We start from the raw sequence: 20,607 nt of genomic DNA, 5'->3' as shown, positions 1-20,607 counted from the left end.
TACAGCAGGGACCTGCATGGGGACTCTACAGCAGAAAGCTGCACAAGAAGCATATGGAGCAGAAGCACTACTACCAGGACCATGAGACAGCTGACTCAAGTGCCACATAGGCAATTTCATTTTAGTAACTCCTCAATAATTTACTTACATATAAGAAACAGTGAGAAGGAGCTGATAGGATGGTTCAGTGGTTCACAGTACTTGTTGCTTTTGCAAAAGATCTGGGTTCTGTTCCTAACACCCACATGGCAGTTCAGGCCATTTCTAGGTTCAAGAGGACCCGACACCCTCCTCTGGCCTCTGTACATACTGCACACATTTAGTGTACTTACATATATGCAGGCAAACACTTCCACACACAAAATAAACAGTGAGTGGCTTGCTTTTTGTGTGAATAAAACAAAGACGAATGAAAGCATTAACTTATAATGAAACTAAGGTCTTTTTCTGGAAAAGGTTTAAAGGAGAAAGGAATTTACACAAAATAACCTATTTCACAATGCAGTAAACTTTATAACGTGAACTTTCAATCTCCTAGCATTAATTTGAAGCTCCCAACAGAAATGACAGGGTATAAAAGTCTAAAGAAGGAAACTAATTATTTTTGCCTCTAGGTCTGTCTCTTTAGGAAAGATTATGGTTTTCCTTCTAGTCTCAAAGTTAAGCAACCTGGTGATCTCATCCCAAACTGATTACCTTCAGTTATGTCCACACAAAGCACATGTGACCCAAGATTAGCAGAAGCTGCAGGTGCGGAGGACTGCAGACGGGTGCTGGATGTAATGACACAGCTGAGTGCACTCTGAAGGCTGAAAGGCACGTGAATGCCAAGATAAACAGTGACTATTTAGGCACACTGAAGAACCCACACAGAACAGTGTGCCTTGTATATCTGGGGCAAACAGCTCAAGATAATGCCATGTGTATGCCTTCGAGAAGGATTTCACATCCACCTAGGTTTCAGGTAAACCTACCAAAGACTTGAAAATGTTTCTTTTCCTTTTTTGGATCAATGTAGACTGAGTATGTAAAAAGCTATTTTCCTATCAGTGAGGAAGAGCGCCCACTGACCATATAAATGTGTGTACATATACATGTGGACATGCTACTTCCTGCTGAAGCAAGACAACTGTCACTACATTAGTGGTTTTGACATCTAATGCACATGCAGCCAGAGTATTGGTTTATCTGTAGCAAACCGTAATGAATGCCAGCATTGCTCTCTCCTTTTGTACTTGAACCAAAAAGATACAAAAATTATATAAAATTTTCCTGAGTGGTAATTATTAGTATTATGCTACTAATATTGAAGATGAAACATCTTTAGAACATGACACAAAATATACTGGCATGATACCCCTGAGAAACAATGTCACCTTCTCTCTTCCAGAAAACCAAGCAGGACCAAGGCCACAAGTTGGGGTATGGATAAGTGGAGGAAGGACAGGAGGAAGCTCAGAAGCCTCCAAGTATAAAAGCACAATCCACCGCACCCTAGGCCCAGAAGAAGTGCAAATATTTTACTTTCTCTCTGTTCCTTATACCATGGAAAATAGGCTTTCTAAAATTTATATTGGTCTTCTTTCTATGTATACTTCCAAGTACATAAGCTCATATCCATAAATGCTACAGAAAATGTCTTCCTATGACAATCCAATTAGAGCAAATAGTTCATGTGAGATGCTGGTCCAGGGCTTTATTCAACAACTGGGAAATGTTTTATTTTTCTCCTTGAGTTTTCAAGGGACAAAAGGCCAGGACTATGGAGTTTCAGTAGCCTCCCTCCAGTGTTCTCAGGGCTCCAACTCATAAATCTTAGTTAAGAATATGACAGAACTTATAAAAGCTGTCATTGCCACCTAGAGGTGAAGGGAAGACATGGCTCAGTCAGCTAGAAGTTTAGGTTAGTCCCCTCACTTCACTCCAAGTCAAATTAGAGCAGAAAACACAGCTGTCACAGTAGAGTGTGGCCTGCCGAGCCCCTATCCACACACAGGTATCAGAGAAACTCTGGGAAGACAGGCGTCTTCTGTTTCCTTCCTCACATAAACACAAATGGCCAGCTTTATTTTATTCATGTAGTTTCCATTTTCAAAATGAATTTTCTAAAATCAGAAACATGCACAGACTGTGACTTTCCGCTTATGATGTCTGCACACAGTTGCAAAGAGCCCTCTTACACTGCCATAAACCATCCCATTACAGCCATGGCACAGGCGAACTGCAGAGCAAACTAGCTGATTAAAAAAAAGTAAGGGAAAAGAACACAAGAAAGTTACATATTCCTTAAAACTTAAAGGATTTACAGAAACTGTTACCTGTCTTTGTGGACATGGGAGACAAAATTTCAAGTTATTATAAATTTAACTTAATTCTGTTGACAGGTAGGACCTTACAACCTACTAAGTAACACACACACACACACACACTCACTCACTCACTCACACACACAAACCAAGCTGGATTCATAACCACAGCAAAGTATATGATTTGTATATTAAGGGGTGAAAGCCATGAATAGCCCATGAATATGAGGAAACATGACCATTCAATGCGCTCCAATCCCCATCCCATTAGGAGAACTCAGAAACAACTATCCCTCACTTATGCAAATCTCTTTCTTCTGCTGCAGAAAAGGCAGCAGGTATTGCAGTTGCAAGGATTAACATGAGGACCTGATTATGACAAGTAATTAAATGTGACTTATTTCCCTTCTAGGATCTATTCTGACAAACATTACAACTTCTCTTAATATCCTAGGGTCCTCATAACAACCTTCAGTGCATGGAACTGCCCTGTGGCCTCTACACCTGACAAAGCTGTGTCTCCTCCTTATGCAGGCCTGCAGGTGAAGCTGTAGAGTACCAAGACTGCTCTCTGTCATCTGGGTCCCACCTAGGTGCACTCTATTTCCCTGAGGTAAACCTAACAGAAAGAAGCAGCCTGGTCTAAGAAACCTTTTTAATGGATCCACTCTAATATATGTAGCCAATCCCTTCTCCCAAGAAAGTCTCTTACCTAGCCAGTCCTTCCTCATAGAGATAGATGACAAGGGGATCATAGGACGTCACGAGCACATAGAGACGCACGTCAAACTTGAAATCTAGGAAGAAAGTTGGGAGTCACAAGAAAAACTAATTTCATCTGTTTTCTGTTACAAAGCATGGGACAACACAACCAGGAGCTACAAGAGAATGAAAAATCCTTATCACATAAACCCACACTGCACACACTTTGTATTTTGAGACTAAGTAATTGCTCATACAATAGTATGCAGGACAGTCGCTAAATACACACAGTATGATGTTGTAACATGGTCCACACATGATTCCAAGCATGGAGCCACGCGAAGATTTCTGAGTGCTTATAAGAAAATGCCAAGAAACCAAGAGTCTTGCCACTTTGATGTCCTCAAAATCATGTAAATGTTCTTACATCATGCTTTGTGCCCTTTCTAGGTATAGCAGATTGGAGTGAATTTGCTTCAAATTATTCATTACAACGGCTCATTGTTAGTTGTTTATATGCCTCTAAGGAAAAACACGTTTTTGCCACATGCACTTTGCCTTTGTGCCTCTAACACTTTACTCATGTGACTCCTCTTAACCCTTAAGAGTGTAAATTGTCTGATGCTCTGAATAAAGTTGGCTACTGCATAAACGTTAGTAATCCCCATTGACTGTCCCCATTCTCCCAGGTCCCACCAACTTTACAATGGGGAAAATAAACAGTACAGCTTTCAGATATTTCAGTTATTTGTTTCATATAATACTGTAACATGCATGCATGCATGTTTTTAGATATATACATGCATGCATATGTGCATTTGTTTGTGTGCCTGTATGAGCAGTATCTCTCTCCTCTTATCAATTAATTTCAGTTTCAAAAGGTAAAGAACTATCCTCATGTTTGGAACAATGGTACCAAAAATGTCAGACCAGCTTTTACTAGAGAAGACTATGAAAAAGTTACAAAGCAGAGCGAGCTCCAGCCCATCTAGTGAAGAGTCGATCCCAACTCACCATCTATGAGTAGGGGGTTGTTAATGTAACGGGAGACCAAGATGTTCTCTTCCAGGGAAATTTGGTTTGGCTGTTGAGCAAACAGAAAGGAATGAAAAGGGAGAAATCCTAAAATGTATAGTTGGGGTTAGGGTGGGGGGAATTCTTTACCTTAAAAAAAAAAGATACTATGGAAAAATCTGTAATATTCAACTGGCCAGAGAAAATACCACTATGGGTACCTAATTACAATGGGGAAAAATAAATTTATATAGCACCTCTCATAATAAATGCAGTTAAGTAGCTTTCAAGATTTATATGCATGGTATAAAATAGTTATTTGCCAAGAAAATAAGAGCTACTTAAAAAATACAAAGTTGCTTCTTTTAAAATATAAAGGCCAATGGAAGTTTTAAAACACTGCACTGTTCCCAATGCACCTCTCATTAAGTTGTTCTGGAAAGTCACAGATGCACAATGCAGCCTTGCATTCCCAGTGAGAAGGAGTGGATGCTTGATTCACATAAGGCACTTGCTAAGCAACCATGTGTAAAGACTGAATTAGGCCGTTTTAAGATCTCACCAATGGGGGAAAGTTGTTTATATAAGAAATAGTGGGCACTGCCGCCCATGTGTAAAGCACTGAGCACACAGTGATGAAGAAAACAGATACATCTGTGCCCTCACAAACTTTGGCGTCAGCAGCTCCTTTCCCCCAAAGGGTTTACTGTTTCGGGTTAGAACAGCAACATGTAAGACTCTAGAGAGACACAGAGCAGCAGTTCCCCAAACTTAAGATGTCAAGCAGCCAAAAGGGCTGATCTGCAGGGCTGAGAAGGAAAGGCCAGCTCTGGCCAGCAGAAGAGCAGACAGAGAAGCAAGAAGTGAGAGCCTCAGACATGTATGTGCTGGGGGAAGAGGAGGCCACTGCCACGTGAAAGACCAGCAGGACGGAGGGCGGCAGATTCACAGGCCTGAGGCTAAAGCTGTAACTAGGAACCAGTGCAAAGGGGTGGGAGAGACTGGAAGGGACGGAACCCTCTGGCAGAGCGACGTGAATTGGCGAGGGAATCAAGACTGAATATGGTGGGAAGCAGGCAATTACCGCAGACTTCACACAGAGAAAGCAGATACAGAAACCTCAAACAGAACTGCATGTGTGATCAGACAGAAAGATCAGCTTCGAGTCAACCCAGGCAGGCAAGGGGCTTGCTCCTGACTGTAAATGGTAACAAGAGCAATTCGAGAGTAACTATAGTAGCTGCTTGGAAATGACTGGTAACACTTGCAGAAATAATTACAATTTAATAGAGGACTGAGCATTTACCATCTGCCAAGAAATGTTCTTAGCGTGTCCCAAGTATTGTTTTATCCCCACCCAACCCCGGGGCAGACATACCACCATCCACATTCTACAGATGAGTGGTGAGGACCTGCTCTGCCACAGCGCTGTAAGCACCACAGCAGGCGATACTGGAGCCTGGGCAGTGTCTCAGAGGTTTCACTTCCAAGCACTGTTCATAGTGTTCCCCAAATTCTGGCACAAAATAACTATCCCCCAAATCCAAAAATCTGAAACAAGACATTTCTCAAAGTCAGACTGCAGCCTCTCTCCGTATCCTATGAACACAACAGCATCAATATTCATCCTTAATGAAGTCAATCACCCATCCCACTTCCTGATGCCCTTACACTTCTTGGTAAGTCTATGACATGTATTATCTCCATTCCGAGTCATCCACAAAAGCAGGAATGCATGCAATCTCTAGAAAGGCAGTAAAGCTGCAGGCTGTGTTCCAGACATGAAGTCAGTCACAGCCACACAGCACAGATGGCTACAAGTGAACAACAGCCCAGGTTCCGTCTGAGAAAGACGTGGACTACAGTACATGACCAGGACTCGCTGTCCTGTGGTGCTGGGACCACTCCCTACTTCTACTCCCTGAAAGTCTAGCTACTGAAGTGCACGGGACATCAACCTCTGTGCAGACACTTTACTTGCCCAGCGGTCTCTCCCTCCTTCCTATCTGCGTAGAAAAGCTAACTGCTCACAATCTAGAGCAATGTTTGAAAACGGTTCCTTTCCCTGGCATTATATATTAAAGCCCAAGTAATAAAAAAGTTTCTGACATCCTTAAGAGTAGTTCCTATTCACTAATCCTCTGTTGACTAATTTAAAAGTATTTCCATTTCAAGTTAGAATTTCCTCTCAAAGTGAAGAAGGCTAATGCAGGAATCAGAATTGTTATGGAACTGGACATACACTGATTTTCCTAACTGGATCTTAAGAGTCACACTTGGGTACTTGCTAAGTTACTGCAGGGTAGAAAAGTGCGGTCCAGAGTGGATGCCCTGGAACCAGCCGGCCCTCAGCTACAATCATGGTTCTACCACTTATTAGGAAAACAGTGACTGTCATACAGGCTTCTCATGAAGAGTGATCTTATTAGCTGGCTCCATTTGGATTCTAAGGGAAGGTGCAGGTTAAATGCTCGAGAAGTATCAGCTGGTGCTGGGAGTGGGGGTGCACACCTTTAGCCCAGCACTCAGAAAGCTGAGGCAGGTGAATCCCTTCAAGGGCTCTACCTGGTGAGTTCCAGGTCAAGCAGGGCTACATAGTGAGAGCCTCTCAAAAATGTCTCAAAAAGAAATATCAGTTGTTATTGCTACTCTGCACACTCAACAGGATCTATGTGGTTCTAGCTTCTGCATTCCACAATCAACCTCATTCATTGCCACATGCCACATGCCACATGCCACACGCCAGAGCAATGCACTCGACTACAGAGAAGACACAGAAGAATTGGGAGATACAAAATATTAGAATTTCTCAAGATGCTTTAAGTGCACACAGCTAGCACTCCTTAAATAACTGTCAAACAGCAAGAAACAGAGAACATAAGATAAAAACATGCAAAGAACTAAAAGCAAGAGAATGTGGGTTGTGTTCCCAACAAGAGGAATGAAGAGTGTGACCTAACCGTCTTTTGAACTTCACAATCTCAGGATGAATATTAATAGAACTGTGGCTAAGGAACGACACGAGGGTGACTGAATTAGACCTCAGTAGTAAAATCCATACCTTAATCAGGTCTTTCCTCACCTCAATCTGAATATCGCTAAGTTGGGAGAGTGTGGCACTTAGTCAGGTTACTGAAGACACTGGAGTTAAGATCTCTGTGCCTCTACACTGCGTTTCTAAATGAGAGCACATAATTAGGAGCACTGTTAAGCAGCCCACTAAGACGCTTCATTCTGCAGGGGTTCACAATGCTCTCCTCAGGACTGCACAAAAGCCACACTTTTCTTGCCTTTTTTTCTGTTCCCTTTATAGTTTAAAAAAAAAAAAAAAGTTGCTTTTGTGGATATTTTCCAGTCGGTTCTGACTACTGCAGAGCAGTTTTACTAATGGGTCTCCTTATGCTTGCGGAAAGATAGGGAATGAGGTTTTTACTCGACCCTCACATCTACGTCCAGCCCCCAGCCGCAGCCCCTCCCCAATTCCTACAAGTTCTGCACAGACCCTCTGTCTGTCTTAGTGTTCTCTCTCTCCCTCCCCCTCACGCCTGAAAGAAAAGCAGGCAGCAGACTTGGAAAGAGTTACTTCATCCAGTTGGCTAATGGGTCACATATTCCAGGGAAAGGATCCAGGTATGGAAAAGAAGGGATAGTTAAGGAGAGAAAAGAGGATTAACAGTGCAGTTTGTAGGTCTGGGTAAAAGGCGATAAAATTCCCGTTTCTGGGTGAGATGGGAATATGTTCCCATTAGAGTCACGTGCTGCCAGTTCCCCTGTGCATGCTGGCATCTTCCCAGGCTCCTGTCTGGCACCTCCACTAAATACCTAAAAGAATCAGATTCATTCCAAAGCTTCACCAGTGGGGAGGGGAACTGGCAAAGGTGTAGCCAAGTACTTTGATCTATGCAGGGGGTCTCAAGGGACTGAGACCACGGAGAGGTGGGAGGGAGAAAGAGCCGCTTAACATAGGCTGCCAAACCTACATTCCCTAAAGACGAGTCATTCCCTTTATGAGCCTCAGCCTCAGCAAAGAGTTGGAGCAAGAGGTTCCCAGCTCCATTAAGGAAAGTTTAACTTTTCTATTCTTTATGATGTTAGCTTTAAAAGAACAAATCACTAGGGCAAAAGATCATTCCAAAAGGAAAAAAAAAAAGAGGCCCACATGAGCTGGGAATAGGTCCTATTCTCTTTGACTCATGTCTAAGAAAATAAAAAGCAAACTTGAACCGGAGCTGACTCTCAACAGCAATTCCATTTGGCAGCTAAAACCCAAGCCCAAACTAACGCCGTCCATGCAATCCAAACAACACTGTGCTCCTGGCAAAGAGCTAAAGGCGAGACTGTCAGATGGGAGCCTGTGCCAAGGTCACAGAGACAAGAGAGCCAAGGCATACCACCATGTTTTATGCCACAAGGGACCCAGGGTTAAGGGGCTCCAGGTAACAGGACCTATGACTGGGGTGGAGTCTATCCTTTCCCCAGTCAGAAAGGTCTGGCCATAATTTGTTTACTGTACAGTTTTGGACCCAGACTGAATCAAAGAACTTTCCAAAGTAAAACACTTTAGAAAGTTCATTTCTGCACACACAGAAAATAGCTCAATGTGAAAAAAAATAACTGGGGAATTTAAGATGGAGCGCTGACCACACACACGATGTATCTATCCCAGCATTCCCTTCCAGAGCTCACTGGAAAGACAGAAAAGATATTTTCAAAAGATTGAAATAATAACAAAGGCTAGAAAAAAAAAGGAGCCAGAATAGATCAAAGGTCTAAGTAAATCTTCAAAGACAGAGAGCAGATAAGATCAGGGTTTAAAAACAAAAACTAACAGAGCCGAGAGAGCCCCAGCCCCAAATGCCAGGTAATGAAGATTCCCAAGGAGGCCACTGCCAAGGTCCAAGCTGGGGTAGCCAGACGGAGGTGGAGACAGGGACTCCTCAGAGCAATGCATACTGGCGAGCTCTGAGTGTGACTAAAAGACCCTGCCTCGGGGAAGATGGTAGACAAGCAAGCAAAGATGTCAGACATCAATCTTGGGCCTAACATAGGTGGCGCACACACACACACACACACACACACACACACACACACACACACACATACACACACACACACACATACACACACACAGACACGCAGACACACACACACACACACACACACACACATACACACACAGACACGCAGACACACACACACACACACACACACACACTCTCACACACACACACACACACACACACACACACACAGACACACTCACACACACACACAGACACACACACAGAGACACTCACACACACACAGACACACACACACAGACACACACACACGACATACAAATATATGCATACACTGCACACAAATACATATGAAAAAAAAGAAGGAAAATATAAACAGAAATAAAAAGAGAATATTTTTGCCCAGAGTAAAGGAAAAATAGATAAACAGAACCCACCAAATGTCTAAAAGGAAGAAAACCAAGTCTGGACTTAAGTAATCACTAAATTTCACAATCCCAATGCTGTAGTCTATTTTTACTAAGCTTAAATTTTTAATACTTATAAAGGAAGAAAAACTAAATCACAGTTATTAAAAAACAGTAATGTTATATAACTCTATAATCTGAGAGCAAAAACTGAATGTAAGAGATGGACTATGGAAGGACAGGTAGAAGTAATAGGGGTATAATAAATGTAAAATGGGAAATGTCTAAATACAGCTAAGAATTTTAGAAAACAAATATAAAATAACTGTATTATGGGAAATCCAATGAGACTAGAGTTGACATTTTATTTTAATTACTCTGTATCATCATCATCATCATCATCATCATCATCATCTACCATTATTAATGTGGTTGAGACCTGAACCCTGATTCTTGTGCATGGCTTCTTAGCACTCAGCCATGCCCCCATCTGTATTAATTTTTAAAACAACATTTAACAGGGAATTTGTCGAGAATGAAGGCGTAGCAACTTCTAGAAGAAAGAAGGATGAGGGAAAGGAGCAGGAGGAGGAAAAGGCAGGAGAAAAGGAAGAAACAGTGGCAAAAATGTCTTCTACTCAAAGCCTGATGGGTGACAGCTCAGAGCTGGGAGCTGAAGAGCAAAGACACCTCCCTTGTGCAGATACAAAAGCCTGTCTCCCACAAACCCCATCTAGCAAGTGATGTTTTGGCCGTGGGGCAAATGTGTCCCATGAGGGAGGAGTCTGCTGTCAGCAGACAGACCAACCAAAGGACAGCACACAGCTGGCTTCCCCTCCCTGCTGGACTCGGAACAGAAGGAAATACCTGCTCAAATCAGCGCCAGGCCTGTGGTCCTCATACTCACATTGTTGATCAAGTAGACGCCCCGTCCCCTAGAAGAGGCCACTGGTTTTACTATCCAAGGTCCTCGGTCCTTTGAATATGAATCTGCTCAAATATTGGGAGATAAAGAGGGAAGAGAAAAACAAAGAACAGGAGCATGAGTTTGTTATCTTAAACTACAACGATCCTAGGTACCCAAAGAGCCCCACGTCTCCAGCTACAGCAACAGATAAAGTCACCTGTTTTTGGACTGGCTGTAAAGAGGGAAATGAGGCAGGAAGAAGAGGACGGAGGACGAGGCTAGCTCATCACTCACACAGGTACCTTCCACTCTTTCCTCTTTCTTACAAAAAGAGGGAAACAAAAATGAGGTCAAATCTGAATGTTAGTCTGTTTCCAAAAACAGCCTTTGGGAACCTGAAAGCCTCATCTTTGTTAACTGAAGGACTGCCAGTAGAAAAAGACGAGTGAGGTTTTTACTACGTTGCCTTTGAGTAATTCTTCAGAGCTTATACACCAGGCAAGGCTTTAGGGCAGAAAAGCATCGTGATTTCTGAGTAGAAGGGGTCTGTGCATTCTCTAGCTTCAGCTCTGATTTTAGGTATCTTTGAGTCAGGAGAAATAAAAACAGAAAGCTGACCCTGAGACACCCTAGGGCTCGTGCATGACCTGGGGAGAAGCAGAGGACTCATGAATTGCTGAACTACTGAGTGCAACCCCAGGAGCAAGAGAGCTGTGGCAGTCCTCACTCTAGCAGACCCTCCCTCTTCTGATTAACCTGAAGCACTGTTCTGAAGGATAAGGGAAGGTAAGACCTGAAAGCTAAGGTTTCTTGCTACTTTTCTTCTCTGAAAAGAGGGGGAGTGTAAAGACAGCCCAGGGAGTGAAAGTGTCCTGGGCCTCTCAAACTGTCAGGGCTCTTCTACACCAGAATAATATCTTCTTCAGAATACAAAAGCATAAATTCAATAAAGTTCCCTCAAGGGTATGGTCTCTGGCTTGAATTACTAACAGGCCAAATGCTGCCACCTGTGTGTGCTAGTCCTACCTTCACTCCTCCCACAAGAGAACACAAACTTCCCCTAACCCTCAGTAGGGTCACACCCAGGCTGACCTCAGGACATGAGCAGCCAAGCGGCCCATCACTAGCAACAATCCCCCAGGGCACTGCATCTTCCCAGACCACATACCTTTTCATCCCTCTCCTCTTGGCAGAAGTTAAATCGTCTCCTATGCCCAACTTTGTCAGTTGGCAAACCCTTCAATCAGGTTTACCTTTAGGGGAGACCAGGGATGGACCTTTATCCACCTTTCTCATCTACCCTTGTCTTTCCCTGGGTGCAACTGAACAGAATCAGCAGTAGAAGAAGAAAAGGCTTCTAGACACTGAATATGTTTAGAACTGAATCCTCTGCTGGGGGTGTGGGGGTGGCACAGACCTTTAATCCCAGAACTCAGGAGGCAGAGGCAAGAGGATCTGAGTTTGAGGTCAGCCTGTCTACAAGTTTCAAGACAGAGAAACCCTGTCTTGGGGGATTGGGGGGAAGAGGAAGAAAAAAAAAGGAGGAGGAGGAGGAGGAAAGGAGGAAGAGGAGAACTGTTTCCTCTGCCACTGTTCACAAGAGTGTGGAACAGGCACAGGGGCTGGAAGCATGGCTCAGCAGCTAAGAACACTGGCTAGGCACAGAGGGTCCAGCTGTTCCCAGCATCCATGTGGATAGCTCAGAACCTCATGTAACTTCTACTCCAGGGAATCTTCTCTGGTCTCTTCAGATACCTACACATACTTGGCATACTCTCTCTCTCTCTCTCTCTCTCTCTCACATACATAGAAACACACAATTTAAAAATACATCTTTAAAAATCCCACATTGTATACACACACACACACACACACACACACACACACACACACACACACACACACACACACACACATATATATAGAGAGAGAGAGAGCGCTATCCCATGCTGTGCTAAGGGAGAGATTAATTAAATCTACTCTATCATATCTATATGAGGAGTTGAAGTTTGCAAATAAATTATGAAAAGCCAGCCCATGAGCAATATTGGTTTTGTAAGAAATGCAAGCTGTCGTAAGAGCTCGGCTCTGCTGCTGGAGCTTGAAAACAGACACTATACAAACACAGGACAGTGGCCATGTCCCCATGAAGTCTCATTTATGCCCTGAATTTCATGCCATTTCCACACACCACAAATTTATAGTCATCTTGACTTAAACCATTGGAAAATGTAAAAATCAGGCTGGAGAAATAGCTCAGTGGTTAAGAGCACTGGCTACTCTTCTAGAGGCCCTGAGTTCAATTCCCAGCAACCACATGGGGACTCACAATATCTGTAATGGGATCTGATGCTCTCTTCAGAGGACTCATATACCATAAATAAATAAATAAATAAATAAATAAATAAATAAATAAATAAATAAATAAATAAATCTAAAAAGAAAGTGTAAAAACCATCCTTAGCTCACAGGGATGTCTGCAAGCAGGCCAAGGACTGAGTGACTCAAAGGCCGTATTTGCAGGTACCTGATTAACATGAGAACCTTTCACAAACAGTCAATGGTAATACTGTTAATTAACTGATGTAGAAGGATCCGTGGGAAAAAAGAATGTATGAGGCAACAACTAGTGCTCGAGTCCCTCCATCCACACTATTCAAGCTGTCTGCCAGGAACTGCCAAGAATATCTTCAGAAAGATATGTTAAAAAAAAAAACAAAAAAACAAACAAACAAACAAAAAACCCAGCTAGTAGCAAGCACTGGTAGGTCCTGAGGAGAGAGCTAAGAGAACAAAACGTCTTCTTCCCTGATTACTGTTTTATTTAGCTTTACACCATGGAAATACATTACTCTCTGGAAGAGTATCATTTAGATCACGTTAAAATAGTGCATTGAAGAAAGCTGTATAGTTCCACATGAGAAAAATTTAAATCAAAGAAAAATGAGGCCATTGAACACAAACTATGTCACTGTTTTATGATCTCCCACAGGTCTCTGAGGAAGCAATGAGAGTGGGCGTGGTGTGTGCTTTGAATAGGACATGTCCCACATAGGCTCAGTTAGAACACCTGGTCCCCAGCTGGTGGCACTGACAGGGAAAGTCCTGGAAACCTGAATGAGGTGGAGCCTCCCTAGGAAGTGGATCACTGGGGTGGGCCTTGAGGCTTTATCGCCCAGCCCCACTTCTGCTCACTCTTTCTTCCTAAGTACAGATATAGTGTGACCAGTCAGCCTCCTGCTCCTACCACAGTGCCTTCCTTCCCTACATGGTGGATCCCTCTGGAAGTGGAAGACAAAATAACCCTTTCTCCCTTAAGTTGCTTTTGCACAGGATTTTATCGCAGCAACAGAAGAGAAGCTAATTCAAGAAGTTATTAATATAAAATAATAATAATAATAATAATAATAATAATAATAATAATGTCTAAGCTGCATGCATACATTCATTCAAGACCTGTTATATTTCTAATCTGCTCAGTAGTCTCCTAGAGATGGATATACAGCAGTAAGACGGTCTTCTCCCTCAGAGGAGGCTAGCAGACAGACAGACATTGAACCAGCTCTTACGGACACTGAGAGTTATGAAGTGGGGGCAGGTATAAGATGTCTAAGAAGACAACCAAAGCTGTCTGCAGACAGCGCCCCCCACAGATGCTGCTGAGACTCTGGCTCTCAGAGAAAGGCAGGCATACCTAACCTACACCTGCCGCTCCAGTGCTGGTCAGGCGGCCCTGCTCTGTGTGTTTGGGGCTCAGGAGGTCGCTCGGTGGTCACACTTCCTTAGAATGCATGGGATCCTGTGTCCAATCCTCAACACGGAATACATTTTTTTAACTAAAAAAAAAAAAAATTGAATTCTACTTCTGGTGCTTCATTCTTGACGTGCCCTATGAGTTCATCTTCTGTGATGGCATTTTTACACTGATTTTTGATATTTTGAAATAAAGATCTATTTCTTTTGCAAGTATTTTTAAAAAATCAGAGCAAAGGCAGGGCATGGGTCAGAGCAGTCTCCTTGAAGACACTGACAGCTGACAACCTTTCCCGTCACCTTCCAGTCCCGGCAGCAGCGCGTTCATACACTGGAAAGAACACTGAATAGGAAGGAGCACTTTCTGCGTCTCAGGGATGAAGAGGCCATTAGATAACACTCTTCAAAATGAGGAATTCTTTCTCATTCGCTAAGATATCTTATAAAATCATGGTCTTAGAAAGTACTGTCTGAACTGATTTGAGTTACTCCAATAAACTACATGAAACCCCAATTTTGTCGCACCTCAGAACTATTTCTCAGCCTCCATCATAGGTAGCGATGCCACAGAACACAGTTCCAGGAAGATGCTCTGCTTGTCTATACTGCTGCCGCCCTAGTCTTCCTTGTCATTTCCTTCTTCCTGCCTAAAAGTCATCTGCTTGAAGAAAATGGCTGGAGTGAGCAAAAGATCCTTAGGCAGGGTTCTCTAGGGTCACAGACGTACAATTCTACTAAACGTTAACTGGAGATAGGGCACCAAGAACCCGGAAGAGTCTGTGCTGTGTACCCCAAGTCCTACTCGCTATGACTCACAGCAGTTCAGGGGACCCCCAGGCTTTCACATCTCTGGCCTCTAGGCTCAATCTCTTCACATACAAACTTTTAAGACTTTTTCTTATTCTGACAAAAAGCTCACCTTCTCAGTGCCTCTGAAAAGCTTCACATCTTGCTCAAACCTGTCAAGGGTGCTGACCTTTTAAGAAACACCAACACACACTTTGCCCTCACCCTTGGCATAAGACCCCGCTCCTTACTAGGAAGGCTGGGAACTCATCGAATGAGCCCAGCAAACTGCTTTCTTCTCCATGGGAAGTCTCACGTGGCCAGAGTGAGCCTTCTTCCTCCCTCGTTTCAGGGGAGCGGCACCCACCTCCTTTCTGAGGCTCCCTCTTGTGCACGAGCCACTGCTTCTTGAGAGCCCTCTGTCCGGGCTCTCCTACCATCTCTCCTTCCTCCCAACTATGTCTGTGGGGCTGCTTCTCTGTCTTCTTGTAGCTCTTCATCATCCCTTTCATCTGGAACCTCTGGAATCTGCATCTTTGACCAAACTCAGAATTCTTTTTACAACTGTCTGCAAAACATCACTACATGCTTTCCCCATAGCACCCCAAATGGACACCATGTCCAAACCGGACACTCCCCTTTCCTCTAACAGCTCTCCTTGTATTTTACTGGTTGTATTCTTGCTTGGACTCACAAGTCCTAGAGGGACAGTGGTGGTTCACACCTGCAATCCTAACTCCCAAGGAGGCTGAGACAAGACTTCTAGGCCCCGGGACTCAGAGGTCAGCCTGGGCAGACACCCCACTATCACACCTGACCATTACCCCAATGATTCTCAGAGTCTCTCTAACTCAAACTTTAGAGGCTTGTTTGGACCTTTTGGCTGACACTCCTCACATCTAGCTCATACATCCTGTGTCCCCTTCACCCTACCTACCCACACTTGTCCAATCTCATGATCATGGTTGCCATTCACACTTGGCCACATGCCGTGCACTCTTGACTCTTCTATATCACACCTTCTGAGTCAGGGTCTGGCCTGAGCGGAAGGGGGAAGGGCTGGAAACAACCCAGCTGCTCAACCAGGCCTGGGAACATAAGTTCGATGAGGCCAAAGGAGTAAGAATCCCATTTTAGATCAAGATGCAGGTCATGTGTTCCTGTTACTTGTGACTTTAATTTTTTTCAAATCCTATTTTTTTTTTTTTTTTTTGGTTCTTTTTTTTTGAGCTGGGGATCGAACCCAGGGCCTTGCGCTTCCTAGGCAAGCGCTCTACCACTGAGCTAAATCCCCAACCCCTCAAATCCTATTTTTAATGAGGGCTCTTAAACACTTTAATCTTCCTTCTAGCATACCGCCCACCATAGTGAAAAAGAAAGTGGTCCTGTTTAGAAAGGTTCTTTGGAGTGACTCCTATCTGTGCTGTCTGGAAATCGTCAGTTCAGGTTACAGGGGCAGCCCGATTCACGTCAAGTTCGGTAGAATAAGGATAGCAAACACGAATCGGCAGTGGTGGCACTACCTAGCAGAGACAGCCAGGCCTGGCTCCAGTCAGCAGAAGGGACCAGGAGAGATGCTAGGACAAGGTCTCGGCTGTGCTTCTCTCAGTAAAGCAAAGACTTAAGACCCACAAGCGTTGCACAGCCAGCGCTATAAGCCAGCCTAGCCCAGCCTCCGTCACTGTCGAGTCTGTTTTATACTCCAAACATCACTTGTCCTCACGGGTCTTGCCTCAGCACGTGTCTCGCCTCAGCACGTGAGCCTGTCTCAGGTGGCATCGCTCTGCCAATCAGCCCAAGTCAGGGGAAGCGGCAAGAAACTACAGCACACCACCAGCAGCTTTTTGGTGTGCTTCTCTCTATGGAGTCCCAACAAATGGAGCTCAACTATGCTACGTAAGGCGGACCAAAACATGCTATGTTGTTAGCAATGAATCCTTCATCATATGTCCTTTCACATGCTTGCTTTAGCAGAACATCCTTTCTCTTCTGTCTGGTTCATCAAAATGTTTCTTCACAAATCTGCCTTACCCTTTCACCTGTGTCTATTTCAATGAAACGTTCCTTCACATGTTTGCCTTAGCAAAACACCATCCAACACAACTGACTTTCCAAAGAGCCATTAAGTTTCCACTTAGTTACTTACCAATAGCCCATGTGTATTTTTTTATTAGACACCTATGTATATTTTTATTAGTATGAACTCAAAAAGAAAAAAGTAACTGGTATCACCAAACTCGTCACATCAAAAGACATAAGACGCTGGCCAGGGTAGCACCCATTAGTCACAGCAGTTGGAAGGCAGAGGGCAGCCTGAGCTACAATAGCCAGCAGGAAATACACAGTGAAACCCCGTCTCAAATGGTAAACAAGCAAAGACAAGTTTTAAAAAGACACACAATACTTGTTCTCCAAAGAACACAAGCCCAAAAGCTAAGGCAGCAAAAATGTACAAGTATGAAGGGGGAAGACGCCAAAAAGAAAACACGCAGTTCACAGACCCAGGATAAAATGCCCTGACACACACTGACTCTCAACCATGGAGAGATAACTGGGCAAAAATGCCCAAGACAGCATGCGCCTGGATGACAGCACTGTGTTCTCACTGCCCCCTATCAGGAGTAAACACAGAAGAGCACCACCCACTACAAGCCCCAGTTAGCTGTAAGACCAGCAACCTCTACGTAGCTATGCCTCATCTGGACGCTGGCGCATTCCCGGCGCAGCACTTACTACAGAATTCCGCATACTCGGCTGGCAGGAGAAAGGTCTGCGGGAGGATGTGGAACGCCTTGAATCCGTGAGTGTGCTGCATCCGAATGATGTTTTTGTACAGTCGGTCCTTGCGAGTTAGTTCATAAGACCTGAAAAGCAGGAAAGCTGTTCTACTTCGGTGAGCTACACCTACAAAGTTGTTTTGTTATCACACTGAGAGGCCCTCATAGCCTGAGTTCTGAAGCAGCTACTGAAGACAGCAGGTTACCCCAAATCTATCACACTGCCACTCTGATACTCCTTACTAGACCCGGATTATACTTCTTATTAAACATTTCACCATGTGGACATTTTTAAATCAGATTTGTTCACAAAGATACCACTTATATAGAGTAAACCCCCCTTTTCATGTGTAATTCTGATGTATTAATTAGGTAATTAATTAATTACCACAAACAAGATACAGGACAATATGATCATCCTAAAGTAGCCTCAGTCCCCTGGTAGACAGTTCTTTCAGTCACTACCAGACATGGGGCAAACACCTGTCCGCTTTTCCTCCCAGTCAGATGAGCAGGACCAGGCAGTGGGTCCTCTCCACTGAGCACGCAACATCTCAGCCTTATCTCTAGTGGCTGTATCTCTCAGAATTTTATTCTTTTATGTGCTCAGTCATAGGCTGTGGTGAGGATGGATGCACCACTGTTTATTCACCAGCCGAAGAACATCTAGATTACTTCCAGTTTAGGGGACTGAATAAAGCTGCTCGAAAGCACTTACATATAGATTTGAATACAAACATCGAGTTTTGTGCAAACATTTCCATTTTCCAAGTTGCAGGCCCGCTACATAGCTTACCTAGTTGCATTAGTTTATCTATTGCTAGATAATCAACAGCCCCAAAATGGCAGCTTAAATAGTAGTTTGCATCTATGATGTCACATAGTTGCTGTGGCCAGCGGTGTGGGATGGCAGAACTGGTGTCTGCCTCAGCCAGCTGACGAGGTTAAAGTCCAGATGTGTGCCTACACTGCCATCATCAGGCCTGACTGGGATGGAGCACGCACTTTACAGGATGCTCACAGGTACAGACGGAGCCTGCCAATGGAGCTTCAGTTCCTCAGGTGAACCCTTCCGCAAGGCTGCATATTTTAAGTCATGCTGTGGCTTCTAGGCCCACTGATCCAAGAAAGAGGTTGTAATGTCTGTAATGACCGAGTCTCTAAAATGACACACCGTCACTTGTGCCACATCTCATTTGTTAGAAGCAAATTGCTAAGTATGGTTGACAAACAAGAACAGAAAGATTTAGCTCAACCTTTTAAGGCAGTGTCAAAGAATTTACAGACACATTTTACAATCACCACAGACGTTTATGCTTAACTTTACAAGATCTGCCAGTGGTTATTCTGAGGATACTGGAAAAATAGGCTCAATTTCTCCCACCATATTCTGAGATGTAGAGGAAATACCACAGCCTTTTCTGGGTCTCCATTCTCAGCTCCACTCAATACCTTTGACACCAGCTGGGGATGGGGATTGCTTTCCCACCGCCAGGAGGCAATGGCAGTGCAGATACTCCTGAGTGTCCTCTAATTCAGCTCGGACACTGTCTACCTGGACGTGGTATCAGATCCTTCAGGATGAAGGCTCAGTCCCCAAAGCTGACCTAGCTGCAAGCAGCAGACTGTCGCAGCTGTCCTTCTGAGCAGCTGACCCAGGACCTTCTCTGGGTTTGTTGTGTTCACTTGAGTGGGTCAGAGAGCTCAGTAAAACACACTTACTGGCTGACTGTAAAGCATTTTACAAAGAACACAGATAAAGAGATATGCTCGGATGACATGTGGAGGAAGGGACAGAGCTGCCTGCCCTCTCTCTGGCACTGAACCTGCCAGGACCCTCACATGTTCAGCTATCTAGCTCTCCTAACCTAGTACTTTGGGGATGTAATAGAAGCATCACTAAGTAGGTGTAACTGATAAAGTAGCTGGTCACGGGTGATCATGTTAAAACTTCAATCTTGCCCTGCTTCCTGAAGGTTGAGTGGCAGACTGAAACTCCAACCCTCTTACCAGGACTTAGACTTTGCTAGGGCCTGTGACCATCCTGAAACCACTAGAGCCTGCCAGTCACCAAGCAAACCATTAGCATACAAAAGAAACACTGGTGATGCCACAGATTCTAGAAATGAAAAACAAGAGGACAGTTCCAGGTATCCAAGGTGATTATACCATTGCCCTTCTACTAGCAATGTACTAGCAGGCTAGCCACCATGCATCTGGCTTCCAGAGGCACTTGGTGTTATCTAACTCTTAAAGCCATTTTAACAGGTATATTCAGTACCATATATTTTAATTTGTATTCTGCTAATGCCTAATGATGTTGACAATCTTTAACTGACCACACATAAATTCCCCTTGACACATCTATCTAAAGTTTTCCCTATTTTGCTAAATTTGTTTGATTTACTAAATACATATATACATACATATATTTATATGTATACACACACCATACATCTATATACTAAATCTTTAGTATTCGTATTCACTAAGTCTTTTTTCCATTTTTAAAACTACTGAGTTATCGGAGATTGAATACTGTGGATAAAAACTCTTAATCAGAGACATGTTTATAAATACTTCTCCTGTTCTGACTTGTTTTCTCACTTTCTTAAAAGTCTTTCCACTCTGGTGAAGTCTCTTGTGTTTCTATCCAAACCGACCCATCTAAGAAACCTCTGTCTAAGCAAAGATCATCAAAATCTCCTTTGTACAAGTTTGTGTTTAGAATTTACATCTGTAATCTTTATTCCAAATGGTTTTTTCTTAAGATTTATATATTTTATTTATATGAGTACACTATAGCTGTCTTCAGCCACACCATTACAGATGCTTGTGAGCCACCATGTGGTTGCTGGGAATTGAACTCAGGACCTCTGGAAGAGCAGCCAGTGCTCTTAACTGCTGGGCCTGTTCTCCAACCCCCAAATGGGT

General features: G+C 43.6%; 1 protein-coding gene across 11 annotated transcripts in view; it reads right to left on the bottom strand.

Moving 5' to 3' along the window:
- The window catches only part of Ttll5 (tubulin tyrosine ligase like 5), a 219,707-nt gene that overhangs the window by 178,500 nt on the left and 20,600 nt on the right, over window positions 1-20,607 (bottom strand). For 10 of the 11 annotated variants that reach the window (XM_032908172.1, XM_032908171.1, XM_032908169.1 and 7 more), the window contains 4 exons: window positions 17,630-17,760; window positions 10,358-10,440; window positions 4,023-4,092; window positions 3,019-3,103 (listed from right to left, as the gene is read on the bottom strand). In XM_032908172.1, the coding sequence (XP_032764063.1) occupies window positions 3,019-3,103; window positions 4,023-4,092; window positions 10,358-10,440; window positions 17,630-17,760 (369 nt within the window). Of the gene's footprint in view, window positions 1-3,018; window positions 3,104-4,022; window positions 4,093-10,357; window positions 10,441-17,629; window positions 17,761-20,607 lie in introns of those variants that run through there. The other variant, XM_032908179.1, reaches the window with a different exon arrangement.

The sequence above is a fragment of the Rattus rattus genome, chromosome 7 (genome assembly GCF_011064425.1).
Source record: "Rattus rattus isolate New Zealand chromosome 7, Rrattus_CSIRO_v1, whole genome shotgun sequence".
Lineage (NCBI taxonomy): Eukaryota > Metazoa > Chordata > Mammalia > Rodentia > Muridae > Rattus > Rattus rattus.
Note: the sequence above shows the minus strand (reverse complement) of the source record. Positions and strands in the feature narration are given on the sequence as shown.